Here is a 17,726-nt window from a genome sequence, read left to right on the forward strand (position 1 = left end):
GGAGTAAATAAATTACCCAAATTATTCCATTCCCTGGAAATTACTTCAGAAATAGCATCAGGGAGATAAAACACTTCTGGAATAACTACAGGAGATTTAAAAACCTTATTTAAACGTTTACATTTAGAATCAAGAGGACCAGAATCCTCTATTTCTAATGCAAATAACACTTCTTTAAGTAAAGAACGAATAAATTCCATCTTGAACAAATACAAAGATTTATCAGCATCAACCTCTGAGACAGAAACCTCTGAACCAGAAGAACCATTATCAGTATCAGAATGATGATGTTCATTTAAAAATTCATCTGAAAAAAGAGAAGTTTTAAAAGACTTTTATGTATACTAGAAGGAGAAATAACAGACATAGCCTTCTTAATGGATTTAAAAAATAAAATCTCTTATGTTATCAGGAACACTCTGAAAATTAGATGTTGACGGAACAGCAACAGGTAATGTAACAGTACTAAAGGAAATTTTATCTGCATTAATAAGTTTGACATGAAATGCAATACAAATAACAGCTGGAGAAAAAGATACCAAAAGTTTATAGCAGATACACTTAGCTTGGTAGCTCCAGCACTGTGCAGTGACTTTCCTGAAGTAACTTCTGACTCAGTTGCAACGTGGAACATCTTGCAATATGTAAAAGAAAAAAACAACATATAAAGCAAAATTGATCAAATTCCTTAAATGACAGTTTCAGGAATGGGAAAAAATGCCAAAGAACAAGCTTCTAGCAACCAGAAGCAATAAAAAATGAGACTTAAATAATGTGGAGACAAAAGTGACGCCCATATTTTTTCGCGCCAAATAAGACGCCCACATTATTTGGCGCCTAAATGCTTTTTGGCGCCAAAAATGACGCCACATCCGGAACGCCGACATTTTTGGCGCAAAATAACGTCAAAGAATGACGCAACTTCCGGCGACACGTATGACGCCGGAAACGGAAATAGAATTTTTGCGCCAAAAAAGTCCGCGCCAAGAATGACGCAATAAAATGAAGCATTTTCAGCCCCCGCGAGCCTAACAGCCCACAGGGAAAAAGTCAAATTTTAAGGTAAAAAATGTTAAATTAAAATGCATTATCCCAAATATGAAACTGACTGTCTGAAAAATAAGGAAAGTTGAACATTCTGAGTCAAGGCAAATAAATGTTTGAATACATATATTTAGAATTTTATAAACAAAGTGCCCAACCATAGCTAGGAGTGTCACAGAAAATAAGACTTACTTACCCCAGGACACTCATCTACATATAGCAGATAGCCAAACCAGTACTGAAACGAGAATCAGCAGAGGTAATGGTATATATATATATAAGAGTATATCGTCGATCTGAAAAGGGAGGTAAGAGATGAATCTCTACGACCGATAACAGAGAACCTTATGAAATAGACCCCTTAGAAGGAGATCACTGCATTCAAATAGGCAATACTCTCCTCACATCCCTCTGACATTCACTGCACGCTGAGAGGAAAACCGGGCTCCAACTTGCTGCGGAGCGCATATCAACGTAGAATCTAGCACAAACTTACTTCACCACCTCCATCGGAGGCAAAGTTTGTAAAACTGAATTGTGGGTGTGGTGAGGGGTGTATTTATAGGCATTTTAAGGTTTGGGAAACTTTGCCCCTCCTGGTAGGAATGTATATCCCATACGTCACTAGCTCATGGACTCTTGCTAATTACATGAAAGAAAACCATGAAATAAACATCCGATTTTAATGAAATTTTCACCACAGAGTCTTAATGCTTTGAAAAGATTGCACACAAATTTTCAGATCAATTAACCCCTTAATGCCCAAACCGGAGTTAATAACAGTTATTAACCAGTTAACACACTACAGTACTAGAAACAGCTTTCACTGTAGCCTTTTACCTTCATTAGGGATTATTTTAGCAGGAAATAAGCCTCCCTGGAGTCTTTTATGATGCCTCTTGACTCCCCACATGAAGCTGCATGGATTGCCTAGGCAAAAACAACTGCACAATTTAGGCCTAAAAATTAGGCCTCCTCCCTCTTCATTCTAGAGTGGAGGGGCCTTTCTGACTAGATTTAGGTGTCCAAATAAGTGCCAGGCCGAAATTAAACCCCAAAAGTGTTTTAAAGTCTGCAAAAACACCTTATTTATAGTGAAAAACATGCTAAAAAGCAATCGATTTTAAAGCCCACAATAGTGTCAACCAGCATAAGCCATCATTTTATACAGAGTCTATTAGAAAAAAATGGCTCACCAATCCCAGAGGGAATTTCTGACAGTCTTCTAGCATTACATGGTCTTGTTAGAAAGATGACTGATCATACCTGAAGCAGTTAAGCCTGCAAACTGTTCCCCCCAACTGATGTTCTCTGGTTAACAGTCCTGCGTGGGAACAGCAATGGATTTTAGTTACTGGTGCTAAAATCATACTCCTCTCAACAGAAATCTTCATCACTTTCTGCTGTAGAGTAAATAGTACAAACCGGTACTATTTTAAAATAAACTCTTGATAGAAGAAATAAAAAACTACAACTAACACCACATACTCTTTACCACCCCCGTGGAGATGCTACTTGTTCAGAGCGGCAAAGAGAATGACTGGGGGGGCGGAGCCTGAGGGGAGCTATATGGACAGCTCTGCTGTGTGCTCTCTTTGCCACTTCCTGTAGGGGAAGAGAATATCCCACAAGTAAGGATGAAGCCGTGGACCGGATACACCAATGTAGGAGAAATCTTGATTGAAGAATCTTCTTTCAGACACCTAAACTTTACCACCTCCTTGCTTTTAACATAGACAAAGAGAATGACTGGGGTTGGAGGGAAGGGAGGTGATACTTAACAGGTTTGCTGTGGTGCACTTTGCCTCCTCCTGCTGGCCAGGAGTGATATTCCCAATAGTAATTAGAGATGATCCGTGGACTCACTGTGTCATTAGAAAGAAATAAAGAACATGAAATCATCACTGATGGCAGCTGCTAAATCATCCTGTGGCTCACACCAGGTTATAAACGCAAGTTCTGTGAAATAACAATAACAAATCCTAAAAGACCCAGAAGCAACACCAGATGGTGACCAACTAGAAGGAATATAATGCAGCTGTAGTATCTGTTCCTATCAGATACCAGTGGGTCTCTAGTTCTTTAAGGTTTAGCTGATCCATTACTCAGAGTCAGACTATATATCACCAGGAGATCTGCCTTATTGCTCTGACCTCTGCTGCATTAGTCTTGTAGGCTACAAGATATGGCTGTCTCCTCCTTACTCTGTGCAGCTTTAGTCTCTACACCCAGACAATGTTTTACAACTGCCCCAGTGCAACTAGTCCAATAATGCAACTCTTAATGAACCTTAAATGACATCCTAACCTCATAGCAATATTTCCCCTGTAGTCTTGACAGACTTGTGAGTATGTTAATGTGACAAAAAAGGACCAATAAAACCCATCAAAGGAGAGATAAGAAAATACAGGAAGTTAGTTGTGAGGAAGTAATGTGAGATATAGAGACACACATTGGGGGGGGGGGGTCCTGTTTGTCTGAATGGGAGAAAGACACAGATACCCACCGTGTGCTTGTCCAACCAACCGCTGCTGAGCATCTGAGCACAAAGCCACGCCGTCCATCTGCGTTTTGCAATCTCTAGCACCTGAAAATGTGACGGTAAAAAAGACAATAATACAGAGAATAAGCACTGCAAGCCAGGGCACAGCTGGTGCATGCTGGGAATATGAATAGATGAAGAGAGAAGCGCTCATCAGCTAGTTCTATGGTGATTTACCAGCCAGGAGCAGCCTCTTTTAGACCAGTGTGCTTTTCACAGAGGAAAACTTTACAGTAGTATATTAGTCTGATCCCGCCAAGTAAGGTCAGTCCAGCCCCGAAATACCTGGCAATTCTCCTCTTGTCAAGGAACATGAGAACCCCAGACGGTCGTTTCGGCCTTCTATGGGCCTCGTTAGTGAGGAGCAGCCACATTCTTCTAAGCACACTGGGCAAGGAGTCCACGTCTGGTTCCCCCCCCATCACACATAGAGAGACCTCCCTAGGGTCATTAATTTGCATATGAAGAGAGAAGCGCTCTACCAGGAACGAACAACAGCTCATCAGCTAGTTCTATGGCGATTTACCACCAAGGAGCAGCCTCTTTTAGACCAGAGGCTGCTTCTTGGGTGGTAACTAGCCATAGAACAAGCTATAATGCGATTGTTCGTTCCCAGGTTGAGCGCTTCTCTCTTTTTATATATGCATATTATGACCCTTAGGTAAGTCTCCCTAAGTGTGATGTGGAAATCCAGACGTAGACCCGTTGCTCAGTGTGCCTAGAGGGATATGGCTACACCTCACTGACGAGGCCCACACTAGGCCGAAACGTACGTCTGTGGTTTTGCCGTTTTCCCTTGTTCAGAGAGGGATTGCCTGGTATTTCGGGACTTTACTGTGAAGTCAGGATCAGACTGATATGCTACAGGAAAGTTCTTCTCTGTGAAAGGCACATGTTGAGCAAAACAAGGCTGCTTCTTGGGTGGTAACTAGCCATAGAACAAGCTATTATGCTATTGTTCGTTACCAGGTTGAGCACTTCTCTCTTAATTTATGGGAATATGAAAAGACTCACATATAGGGGGTCCCAATAGGATGGCTGAGGGTACCTGGGTAACACAGATTTATGTGCTTGGTTACAAGAGTTGGGTAACTGGCTAAATGCTAGCAGCACTCATTTATGTGCTTGTTTACAAGTCGGGTAACTGGCTAAATGCTAGCGGCACTGATTTATGTGCTTGGTTACAAGAGTCGGGTAACTGGCTAAATGCTAGCGGCACTGATTTATGTGCTTAGTTACAAGAGTCGGGTAACTGGCTAAATGCTAGCGGCACTGATTTATGTGCTTAGTTACAAGAGCCGGGTAACTGGCTAAATGCTAGCGGCACTGATTTATGTGCTTGGTTACAAGAGTCGGGTAACTGGCTAAATGCTAGCGGCACTGATTTATGTGCTTAGTTACAAGAGTTGAGTAACTGTCTAAATGCTTGCGGGCACTGATTTATGTGCTTGGTTACAAGAGTCGGGTAACAGGCTAAATGCTTGCGGGCACTGATATATGTGCTTAGTTACAAGAGTCGGGTAACTGGCTAAATGCTTGCGGGCACTGATTTATGTGCTTGGTTACAAGAGTTGGGTAACTGTCTAAATGCTAGCAGGCACTGATTTATAAGCTTAGTTACAAGAGTCGGGTAACTGGCTAAATGCTAGCGGCACTGATTTATGTGCTAGGTTACAAGAGCCGGGTAACTGGCTAAATGCTAGCGGCACTGATTTATGTGCTTAGTTACAAGAGTCGGGTAACTGGCTAAATGCTAGTGGCACTGATTTATGTGCTAGGTTACAAGAGCCGGGTAACTGGCTAAATGCTAGCGGCACTGATTTATGTGCTTAGTTACAAGAGTCGGGTAACTGGCTAAATGCTAGCGGCACTGATTTATGTGCTTAGTTACAAGAGTCGGGTAACTGGCTAAATGCTAGCGGCACTGATTTATGTGCTTAGTTACAAGAATCGGGTAACTGGCTAAATGCTAGCAGCACTGATTTATGTGCTTAGTTACAAGAGTCGGGTAAACTGGCTAAATGCTAGTGGCACTGATTTATGTGCTTAGTTACAAGAGCCGGGTAACTGGCTAAATGCTAGCGGCACTGATTTATAAGCTTAGTTACAAGAGCCGGGTAACTGGCTAAATGCTAGAGGCACTGATTTATGTGCTTAGTTACAAGAGTCGGGTAACTGACTAAATGCTAGAGGCACTGATTTATGTGCTAGGTTACAAGAGCCGGGTAACTGGCTAAATGCTAGAGGCACTGATTTATGTGCTTTGTTACAAGAGTCGGGTAACTGGCTAAATGCTAGTGGCACTGATTTATGTGCTAGGTTACAAGAGTCGGGTAACTGGCTAAATGCTAGTGGCACTGATTTATGTGCTAGGTTACAAGAGTCGGGTAACTGGCTAAATGCTAGCGGCACTGATTTATAAGCTTAGTTACAAGAGTCGGGTAACTGGCTAAATGCTAGAGGCACTGATTTATGTGCTTAGTTACAAGAGTCGGGTAACTGGCTAAATGCTAGCGGCACTGATTTATGTGCTTAGTTACAAGAATCGGGTAACTGGCTAAATGCTAGCGGCACTGATTTATGTGCTAGGTTACAAGAGCCGGGTAACTGGCTAAATGCTAGAGGCACTGATTTATGTGCTTAGTTACAAGAGTCGGGTAACTGGCTAAATGCTAGCGGCACTGATTTATGTGCTTAGTTACAAGAGTCGGGTAACAGGCTAAATGCTTGCGGGCACTGATTTATGTGCTTAGTTACAAGAATCGGGTAACTGGCTAAATGCTAGCGGCACTGATTTATGTGCTTAGTTACAAGAATCGGGTAACTGGCTAAATGCTAGCGGCACTAATTTATGTGCTTGGTTACAAGAGTCTGGTAACTGGCTAAATGCTAGCGGCACTGATTTATGTGCTTGGTTAAAAGAGTCGGGAAAATCTTGCTGTTATGGAGAGAAGTCATGGTAATACTTTGGGTATCATATTGTAGATACAGAGTAGATGCACTGAACCAGGGGTGTAGCCAGTTTGGGCAATGGTCACACTCACCTCCTTGCCTCTCTTTTGTCGCTCTAAGGCTTGCACTGTTCTGTGTCCCCAAAAATACACTTGCTGATTTATTCTTCTGAGTGTAAACGGTGAGGATCTCCTCCAAGTCGCACTCACTGATACACAACAAAACGAAAAAAAGTGAGTGTGGTAATTAATATAAGAGAGAATTACAGAAAGAGTGAGGGAATGAGAGAGTGAGTGAATGAGGATGTATGTGACTAAGAGTGAGGGAATGAACAAGTGAGTGAATGAAAGAATGTAAGGGAATGAGAAAGTGAGTGAATGAAAGAATGAGCAACAGAGTAAATGAGAGTGAGGGAATGTGCGAGTGAGAGTGAATGAAAGAGTGAGGGAATGAGCGAGTGAGAGTGAATTAAAGGAATGAAAGAGTGAAGGAATGAGCAACAGAGTAAATTAGAGTGAGGGAATGATCGAGTGAGAGTGAATTAAAGGAATTGAGGGAATGAAAGAGTGAAGGGTTGAGCGAGTAAGAGTGAGGTCACGAGCGAGGTGGAGAGTAAAGGAACAAGCGAGGGAATCAGTGATTGGGGAGAGCAAGGTAATGAGCGAGGGGTTGAGCGAGAGAATGATTGAGGGGTAGAGCTAGGGAACAAGTGAGCGAGAGAGCGATTGAGAGAGAGAGAGAGAGAGTGAAAGAACGATCAAAAGGGAGAGTAAGGAAACAAGAGAGGGGGGAGTGATTGATACACTGCTGATACACTGGTGTGAGCGGGGGGTGTAGGATATTAAACACATAGAGAGGCACTGCTGATACACTGGTGTGAGCGGGGGGTGTAGGATATTAAACACATAGAGAGGCACTGCTGATACACTGGTGGGGGTGTAGGATATTAAACACATAGAGGAGCACTGCTGATACACTGGTGGGGTGTAGGATAACATAATTTATGCTTACCTGATAAATTCCTTTCTTCTGTAGTGTGATCAGTCCACGGGTCATCATTACTTCTGGGATATTAACTGCTCCCCTACAGGAAGTGCAAGAGGATTCACCCAGCAGAGCTGCATATAGCTCCTCCCCTCTACGTCACTCCCAGTCATTCGACCAAGGACCAACGAGAAAGGAAAAGCCAAGGGTGAAGTGGTGACTGGAGTATAAATTAAAAAATATTTACCTGCCTTAAAAACAGGGCGGGCCGTGGACTGATCACACTACAGAAGAAAGGAATTTATCAGGTAAGCATAAATTATGTTTTCTTCTGTTAAGTGTGATCAGTCCACGGGTCATCATTACTTCTGGGATACCAATACCAAAGCAAAAGTACACGGATGACGGGAGGGATAGGCAGACTCTTTATACAGAAGGAACCACTGCCTGAAGAACCTTTCTCCCAAAAATAGCCTCCGATGAAGCAAAGGTGTCAAATTTGTAAAATTTGGAAAAAGTATGAAGCGAAGACCAAGTTGCAGCCTTGCAAATCTGTTCAACAGAGGCCTCATTCTTGAAGGCCCAAGTGGAAGCCACAGCTCTAGTAGAATGAGCTGTAATTCTTTCAGGGGGCTGCTGTCCAGCAGTCTCATAAGCTAAACGAATTATGCTACGAAGCCAAAAAGAAAGAGAGGTAGCGGAAGCTTTTTGACCTCTCCTCTGCCCAGAGTAAATGACAAACAGAGAAGACGTTTGTCGGAATTCCTTAGTTGCCTGCAAGTAAAATTTTAGAGCCCGGACTACATCCAGGTTGTGCAGTAGACGTTCCTTCTTTGAAGAAGGATTTGGGCATAAAGAAGGAACAACAATCTCTTGATTGATATTCCTGTTAGTAACTACCTTAGGTAAGAACCCAGGTTTAGTACGCAGGACTACCTTATCCGAATGAAAAATCAAATAAGGAGAATCACAATGTAAGGCTGATAATTCAGAGACTCTTCGAGCCGAGGAAATAGCCATTAAAAATAGAACTTTCCAAGATAACAACTTTATATCAATGGAATGAAGGGGTTCAAACGGAACGCCCTGTAAAACATTAAGAACAAGGTTTAAACTCCATGGTGGAGCAACAGTTTTAAACACAGGCTTAATCCTGGCCAAAGCCTGACAAAAAGCCTGGACGTCAGGAACTTCTGACAGACGTTTGTGTAACAGAATGGAGAGAGCCGAGATCTGTCCCTTTAATGAACTAGCAGAAAAACCATTTTCTAAACCTTCTTGTAGAAAAGACAATATCCTAGGAATCCTAACCTTACTCCAAGAGTAACCTTTGGATTCACACCAATGTAGGTATTTACGCCATATCTTATGGTAAATCTTTCTGGTAACAGGTTTCCTAGTCTGTATTAAGGTACTAATAACTGACTCAGAAAACCCACGTCTTGATAAAATTAAGCGTTCAATTTCCAAGCAGTCAGCTTCAGAGAAGTTAGATTTTGATGTTTGAAGGGACCCTGTATCAGAAGGTCCTGTTTCAGAGGTAGAGACCAAGGCGGACAGGATGACATGTCCACCAGGTCTGCATACCAAGTCCTGCGTGGCCACGCAGGTGCTATTAGAATCACTGATGCTCTCTCTTGTTTGATTCTGGCTATCAATCGAGGAAGCAACGGGAAGGGTGGAAACACGTAAGCCATCCTGAAGTCCCAAGGTGCTGTCAGAGCATCTATCAGGACTGCTCCTGGATCTGGACCCGTAACGAGGAAGCTTGGCGTTCTGTCGAGACGCCATGAGATCTATCTCTGGTTTGCCCCAACGTCGAAGTATTTGGGCAAAGACCTCCGGATGAAGTTCCCACTCCCCCGGATGAAAAGTCTGACGACTTAAGAAATCCGCCTCCCAGTTCTCCACTCCCGGGATGTGGATTGCTGACAGGTGGCAAGAGTGAGACTCTGCCCAGCGAATTATCTTTGATACTTCCATCATAGCTAGGGAGCTTCTTGTCCCTCCCTGATGGTTGATGTAAGCTACAGTCGTGATGTTGTCCGACTGAAACCTGATGAACCCCCGAGTTGTCAACTGGGGCCAAGCCAGGAGGGCATTGAGAACTGCTCTCAATTCCAGAATGTTTATTGGCAGGAGACTCTCCTCCTGACTCCATAGTCCCTGAGCCTTCAGGGAATTCCAGACGGCACCCCAACCTAGAAGGCTGGCGTCTGTTGTTACAATTGTCCAGTCTGGTCTGCTGAATGGCATCCCCCTGGACAGGTGTGGCCGAGAAAGCCACCATAGAAGAGAATTTCTGGTCTCTTGATCCAGATTCAGAGAAGGGGATAAGTCTGAGTAATCCCCATTCCACTGACCTAGCATGCACAGTTGCAGTGGTCTGAGGTGTAAGCGTGCAAAGGGTACTATGTCCATTGCCGCTACCATTAACCGATTACCTCCATACATTGAGCCACTGACGGGTGTTGAATGGAATGAAGAGTGCGGCAAGCACTTTGAAGTCTTGATAGCCTGTCCTCTGTCAGGTAAATCTTCATTTCTACAGAATCTATAAGAGTCCCCAGGAAGGGAACTCTTGTGAGTGGAACGAGTGAACTTTTCTTTTCGTTCACCTTCCATCCATGTGACCTTAGAAATGCCAGCACTAACTCTGTATGAGATTTGGCAGTTTGAAAGCTTGAAGCTTGTATCAGAATGTCGTCTAGGTATGGAGCTACCGAGATTCCCCGCGGTCTTAGTACCGCCAGAAGAGCACCCAGAACCTTTGTGAAGATTCTTGGCGCTGTAGCCAATCCGAATGGAAGAGCCACAAACTGGTAATGCCTGTCTAGGAAGGCAAACCTTAGGTACCGGTAATGATCTTTGTGAATCGGTATGTGCAGGTAAGCATCTTTTAAATCTACAGTGGTCATGTACTGACCCTCTTGGATCATAGGTAAAATTGTCCGAATAGTCTCCATCTTGAACGATGGAACTCTTAGGAATTTGTTTAGGATCTTTAAGTCCAGGATTGGTCTGAAAGTTCCCTCTTTTTTGGGAACCACAAACAGATTTGAGTAAAACCCCTGTCCCTGTTCCGATCGTGGAACTGGATGGATTACTCCCATTAACAAGAGCTCTTGTACGCAGCGTAGAAAAGCCTCTTTCTTTGTCTGGATTGTTGACAATCTTGACAGATGAAATCTCTCTCTTGGAGGAGAGTATTTGAAGTCCAGAAGGTATCCCTGAGATATTATCTCTAGCGCCCAGGGATCCTGAACATCTCTTGCCCAAGCCTGGGCGAAGAGAGAAAGTCTGCCCCCCACTAGATCCGATCCCGGATGGGGGCCCTCAATTCATGCTGTTTTGGGGGCAGCAGCAGGTTTCCTAGTCTGCTTGCCCTTGTTCCAGGACTGGTTAGGTTTCCAGCCTTGTCTGTAGCGAGCAACAGCTCCTTCCTGTTTTGGTGCAGAGGAAGTTGATGCTGCTCCTGCTTTGAAATTACGAAAGGAACGAAAATTAGACTGTCTAGTCTTGGCTTTGTCCTGAGGCAGGGCATGGCCTTTACCTCCTGTAATGTCAGCGATAATCTCTTTCAACCCGGGCCCGAATAAGGTCTGCCCTTTGAAAGGTATATTAAGCAATTTAGACTTAGAAGTAACATCAGCTGACCAGGATTTTAGCCACAGCGCCCTGCGTGCCTGAATGGCGAATCCTGAATTCTTCGCCGTAAGTTTAGTAAGATGTACTACGGCCTCCGAAATGAATGAATTAGCTAGTTTAAGGACTCTAAGCCTGTCCGTAATGTCGTCCAGAGTAGCTGAACCAATGTTCTCTTCCAGAGACTCAATCCAGAATGCCGCTGCAGCCGTGATCGGCGCAATGCATGCAAGGGGTTGCAATATAAAACCTTGTTGAACAAACATTATCTTAAGGTAACCCTCTAACTTTTTATCCATTGGATCTGAAAAAGCACAGCTATCCTCCACCGGGATAGTGGTACGCTTAGCTAAAGTAGAAACTGCTCCCTCCACCTTAGGGACCGTTTGCCATAAGTCCCTTGTGGTGGCGTCTATTGGAAACATTTTTCTAAATATCGGAGGGGGTGAGAACGGCACACCGGGTCTATCCCACTCCTTAGTAACAATTTCAGTAAGTCTCTTAGGTATAGGAAAAACGTCAGTACTCGTCGGTACCGCAAAATATTTATCCAACCTACACATTTTCTCTGGTATTGCAACTGTGTTACAATCATTCAGAGCCGCTAACACCTCCCCTAGTAATACACGGAGGTTTTCCAGTTTAAATTTAAAATTTGAAATATCTGAATCCAGTCTGTTTGGATCAGAACCGTCACCCACAGAATGAAGTTCTCCGTCCTCATGTTCTGCCACCTGTGACGCAGTGTCTGACATGGCCCTAATATTATCAGCGCACTCTGTTCTCACCCCAGAGTGATCACGCTTACCTTTTAGTTCTGGTAATTTAGCCAAAACTTCAGTCATAACAGTAGCCATATCCTGTAATGTGATTTGTAATGGCCGCCCAGCTGTACTCGGCGCTACAATATCACGCACCTCCCTCTGAGCGGGAGATGTAGGTACTGACACGTGAGGCGAGTTAGTCGGCATAACTCTCCCCTCGTTGTTTGGTGAAATTTGTTCAATTTGTACAGATTGATTTTTATTTAAAGTAGCATCAATACAGTTAGTACATAAATTTCTATTGGGCTCCACTTTGGCATTGCAACAAATGACACAGGTATCATCTTCTGAATCAGACATGTTTAACACACTAGCAAATAAACTTGCAACTTGGAAATACAATTCAAATAGAATAATATTAAAACATACTGTGCCTTTAAGAAGCACAGAAGATCTATGACAGTTAAAAATTAATAAATTGAAACAGTTATAGCCTCAATCCTTGTAAACAACACAACTTTAGCAAAGGTTTAATCCCATTAGCAAAGATAACAATTTCTGAAAGCAGGAAACAAATTACAGAATAAAAGTTTTTATTTCAGTCAAACTATAATTCTCACAGCTCTGCTGAGAGAAATTACCTCCCTCAAAATAAGTTTTGAAGACCCCTGAGCTCTGTAGAGATGAACCAGATCATGCAGGGAATACAATGAGTTGCTGACTGAAATATTTGATGCATAGTAAAAGCGCCCCTCCCCCACACACACAGCAGTGAGGGAGAACAGAAACTGACAGAAAAAACAGATTTAAGCAACTGCCAAGTGGAAAAATGGTGCCCAAACATTTATTCACTCAGTACCTCAGCAAATGAAAAAGATTTTACATTCCAGCAAAAACGTTAAACATAATCTCTAGTTATTAAACAGCTTTATGTCCTTCTTACAGTGTAATTCTAGTGAAGTACCATTCTCCCAGAATACTGAAGTGTAAAGTATACATACATGACATTATATCGGTATGGCAGGATTTTCTCATCAATTCCATTGTCAGAAAATAAAAACTGCTACATACCTCTATGCAGATTCATCTGCCCGCTGTCCCCTGATCTGAAGTTTACCTCACTCCTCAGATGGCCGAGAACAGCAATATGATCTTAACTACTCCGGCTAAAATCATAGCAAAACTCTGGTAGATTCTTCCTCAAACTCTGCCAGAGAGGTAATAACACACTCCGGTGCTATTTTAAAATAACAAACTTTTGATTGAAGATATAAAACTAAGTATAATCACCATAGTCCTCTCACACGACCTATCTAGTTGCTGGGTGCAAGAGAATGACTGGGAGTGACGTAGAGGGGAGGAGCTATATGCAGCTCTGCTGGGTGAATCCTCTTGCACTTCCTGTAGGGGAGCAGTTAATATCCCAGAAGTAATGATGACCCGTGGACTGATCACACTTAACAGAAGAAATTAAACACATAGAGAGGCACTGCTGATACACTGGTGTGAGCGGGGGGTGTAGGATATTAAACACATAGAGAGGCACTGCTGATACACTGGTGGGGGTGTAGGATATTAAACACATAGAGAGGCACTGCTGATACACTGGTGTGAGCGGGGGGTGTAGGATATTAAACACATAGAGGAGCACTGCTGATACACTGGTGGGGGTGTAGGATATTAAACACATAGAGAGGCACTGCTGATACACTGGTGGGGGTGTAGGATATTAAACACATAGAGAGGCACTGCTGATACACTGGTGTGAGCGGGGGGTGTAGGATATTAAACACATAGAGAGGCACTGCTGATACACTGGTGGGGGTGTAGGATATTAAACACATAGAGGAGCACTGCTGATACACTGGTGGGGGTGTAGGATATTAAACACATAGAGAGGCACTGCTGATACACTGGTGTGAGCGGGGGGTGTAGGATATTAAACACATAGAGAGGCACTGCTGATACACTGGTGGGGGTGTAGGATATTAAACACATAGAGAGGCACTGCTGATACACTGGTGTGAGCGGGGGGTGTAGGATATTAAACACATAGAGGAGCACTGCTGATACACTGGTGGGGGTGTAGGATATTAAACACATAGAGAGGCACTGCTGATACACTGGTGGGGGTGTAGGATATTAAACACATAGAGAGGCACTGCTGATACACTGGTGTGAGCGGGGGGTGTAGGATATTAAACACATAGGGCGCCATGTACTAAGGCGTCAATTTTTTCGCACAGACCGTATCGAAATAACCCGCTGGCATTCGCACCATGCGGATGGCACTTCGTTACATGAATGTACTAAAAACCAAGCCGTAAAATTTCGCGTCTATTGTGTGTCGAAGACAATCGGATTATTGATAACTTTGAAGCTTCGTTCGGCGCGAAAGAGCAAAGTTAAGAAGCAGTTTGCGACCTGATTGGTTTAGTTCTTTACCCACGTGACGATCTAGGTGTCATAATCGCCAGACAAGCGGCAACGTCTGGCTGCTGACATGTATAAGAATGTGCATTTTCCCAGAAATCTTAGAATATTGTTTATTTACTTTTCGGTATTCACTTTGACAAGATGGCTTGCTCCGGAGATTCTGCTACTTCTAAGAAGACTCGCAACCCTAACTTCTCGCATCAACAGAATGTTGTACTTGTTGATCTAGTACTCGAATATTATGACAATATTAATGGTGGTCGAGTCAAGCAAACCCCAGGCGCTCGTAAGAAAATTATTTGGGAGAAAATTAGTGACGCAGTGAGTGCTCAAGGACCCACTAAAAAAGATATCGAGTCCTGCAAAACTGTCTCCATCTTCATTCACTGATCCAAAAACCAATAATGCTACAATAGTAGTCTAGTCCTTTCACTTAAGTACTTCTACCTGGCGTCAGGTTGATACCCCCTATAGTTTTCTATTGTATTCGCTACCTAAATGGTCGCGAAGCAAATCACGCGAAGTTACAGTGAAAGTTGGAGCGGGCGGATTAGTTGTAACATTCATAATTTCCGATTACAGCGAATTTACGTGTGATCGAACATGTAGTAAGTGGAAAAAGGCTTCGGAACGATGAGTTGAGTAAAATTACGATCGCTGATGAAAATAGTGGTTTTTTCGAGCAGATCGCAGATTGATACATACGAGAAGCAGATCGTGAGCGAATTTTGACGCGGAAATACAGACGGACGGTCACTTCGAAGCTTAGTACATGGCGCCCATAGAGAGGCACTGCTGAAACACTGGTGTGAGCGGGGGGTGTAGGATATTAAACACATACGGCTAGATTTAGAGTTTTGTCGGTAACGACCCGCGTAGCTAACGCTGGCTTTTTTTCTGGCTGCACCTTTAAAATAACTCTGGTATTGAGAGTCCACAGAATGGCTGCGTTAGGCTCCAAAAAAGGAGCGTAGAGCATTTTTAACGCAACTGCAACTCTCGATACCAGAGTTGCTTACAGACGCGGCCAGCCTCAAAAACGTGCTCGTGCACGATTCCCCCATAGGAAACAATGGGGCTGTTTGAGCTAAAAAAAAACTAACACCTGCAAAAAAGCCGCGTTCAGCTCCTAACGCAGCCCCATTGATTGATATGGGGAAACACTTCCTACGTCTGCACCTAACACCCTAACATGTACCCCGAGTCTAAACACCCCTAACCTTACACTTATTAACCCCTATTCTGCCGCCCCCGCTATCGCTGCCCCCTGCATATTATTTTTAACCCCTAATCTGCCGCTCCGTAAACCGCCGCTACTTACATTATCCTTATGTACCCCTAATCTGCTGCCCCTAACACCGCCGACCCCTATATTATATTTATTAACCCCTAATCTGCCCCCCACAACGTCGCCTCCACCTGCCTACACTTATTAACCCCTAATCTGCCGAGCGGACCGCACCGCTATCATAATAAAGTTATTAACCCCTAATCCGCCTCACTAACCCTATAATAAATAGTATTAACCCCTAATCTGCCCTCCCTAACATCGCCGACACCTAACTTCAAACATTAACCCCTAATCTGCCGACTGGAGCTCACCGCTATTCTAATAAATGTATTAACCCCTAAAGCTAAGTCTAACCCTAACACTAACACCCCCCTAACTTAAATATAATTTAAATCTAACGAAATAAATTAACTCTTATTAAATAAATTATTCCTATTTAAAGCTAAATACTTACCTGTAAAATAAATCCTAATATAGCTACAATATAAATTATAATTACATTATAGCTATTTTAGGATTTATATTTATTTTACAGACAACTTTGTATTTATTTAACCAGGTACAATAGCTATTAAATAGTTAAGAACTATTTAATAGCTAAAATAGTTAAAATAATTACAAAATTACCTGTAAAATAAATCCTAACCTAAGTTACAATTAAACCTAACACTACACTATCATTAAATTAATTAAATACAATATCTACAATTACCTACAATTAAACCTAACACTACACTATCAATACATTAATTAAATACAATACCTACAAATAACTACAATGAAATAAACTAACTAAAGTACAAAAAATAAAAAAGAACTAAGTTACAAAAAATAAAAAAATATTTACAAACATAAGAAAAATCTTACAACAATTTTAAACTAATTACACCTACTCTAAGCCCCCTAATAAAATAACAAAGCCCCCCAAAATAAAAAAATGCCCTACCCTATTCTAAATTACTAAAGTTCAAAGCTCTTTTACCTTACCAGCCCTGAACAGGGCCCTTTGCGGGGCATGCCCCAAGAAGTTCAGCTCTTTTGCCTGTAAAAAAAAACATACAATACCCCCCCCCCAACATTACAACCCACCACCCACATACCCCTAATCTAACCCAAACCCCCCTTAAATAAACCTAACACTAAGCCCCTGAAGATCATCCTACCTTGTCTTCACCATACCAGGTTCACCGATCGGTCCTGGCTCCAAAATATTCATCCAACCCAAGCGGGGGCTGGCGATCCATCATCCGGTGGCTGAAGAGGTCCAGAAGAGGCTCCAAAGTCTTCATCCTATCCGGGAAGAAGAGTAGATCCGGACCGGCAACCATCATCTTCCAAGCGGCATCTTCTATCTTCATCCGATGAGGACCGGCTCCATCCTGAAGACCTCCACCGCGGACCCATCTTCATCCGTCGACGTCCAACTGAAGAATGACGGTTCCTTTAAGGGACGTCATCAAAGATGGCGTCCCTCGAATTCCTATTGGCTGATAGGATTCTATCAGCCAAACGGAATTAAGGTAGGAATATTCTGATTGGCTGATGATGGCTTTCTTATGTTTGTAAATATTTTTTTATTTTTTGTAACTTAGTTCTTTTTTATTTTTTGTACTTTAGTTAGTTTATTTCATTGTAGTTATTTGTAGGTATTGTATTTAATTAATGTATTGATAGTGTAGTGTTAGGTTTAATTGTAGGTAATTGTAGGTATTTTATTTAATTAATTTAATGATAGTATAGTGTTAGGTTTAATTGTAACTTAGGTTAGGATTTATTTTACAGGTAATTTTGTAATTATTTTAACTAGGTAACTATTAAATAGTTCTTAACTATTTAATAGCTATTGTACATGGTTAAAATAATTACAAAGTTGCCTGTAAAATAAATATTAATCCTAAAATAGCTACAATGTAATTATAATTTATATTGTAGCTATATTAGGATTTATTTTACAGGTAAGTATTTAGCTTTAAATAGGAATAATTTATTTAATAAGAGTTAATTAATTTCGTTAGATTAAAATTATATTTAATTTAGGGGGGTGTTAGTGTTAGGGTTAGACTTAGCT

At 42.3% G+C, this 17,726-nt stretch overlaps 1 protein-coding gene across 1 annotated transcript in view; it reads right to left on the reverse strand.

Annotated features, from left to right (window-relative positions):
• The window catches only part of TTLL5 (tubulin tyrosine ligase like 5), a 273,384-nt gene that overhangs the window by 78,885 nt on the left and 176,773 nt on the right, over window positions 1-17,726 (reverse strand). The window contains exons 16-17 of the mRNA XM_053697018.1: window positions 6,631-6,746; window positions 3,551-3,631 (exon numbers count right to left, since the gene is read on the reverse strand). Coding sequence (XP_053552993.1) covers window positions 3,551-3,631; window positions 6,631-6,746 — 197 coding nt within the window. The remainder of the gene's footprint in view (window positions 1-3,550; window positions 3,632-6,630; window positions 6,747-17,726) is intronic.

This window comes from Bombina bombina, chromosome 1 (assembly GCF_027579735.1).
Source record: "Bombina bombina isolate aBomBom1 chromosome 1, aBomBom1.pri, whole genome shotgun sequence".
In the NCBI taxonomy this organism is placed as follows: Eukaryota; Metazoa; Chordata; class Amphibia; order Anura; family Bombinatoridae; genus Bombina; species Bombina bombina.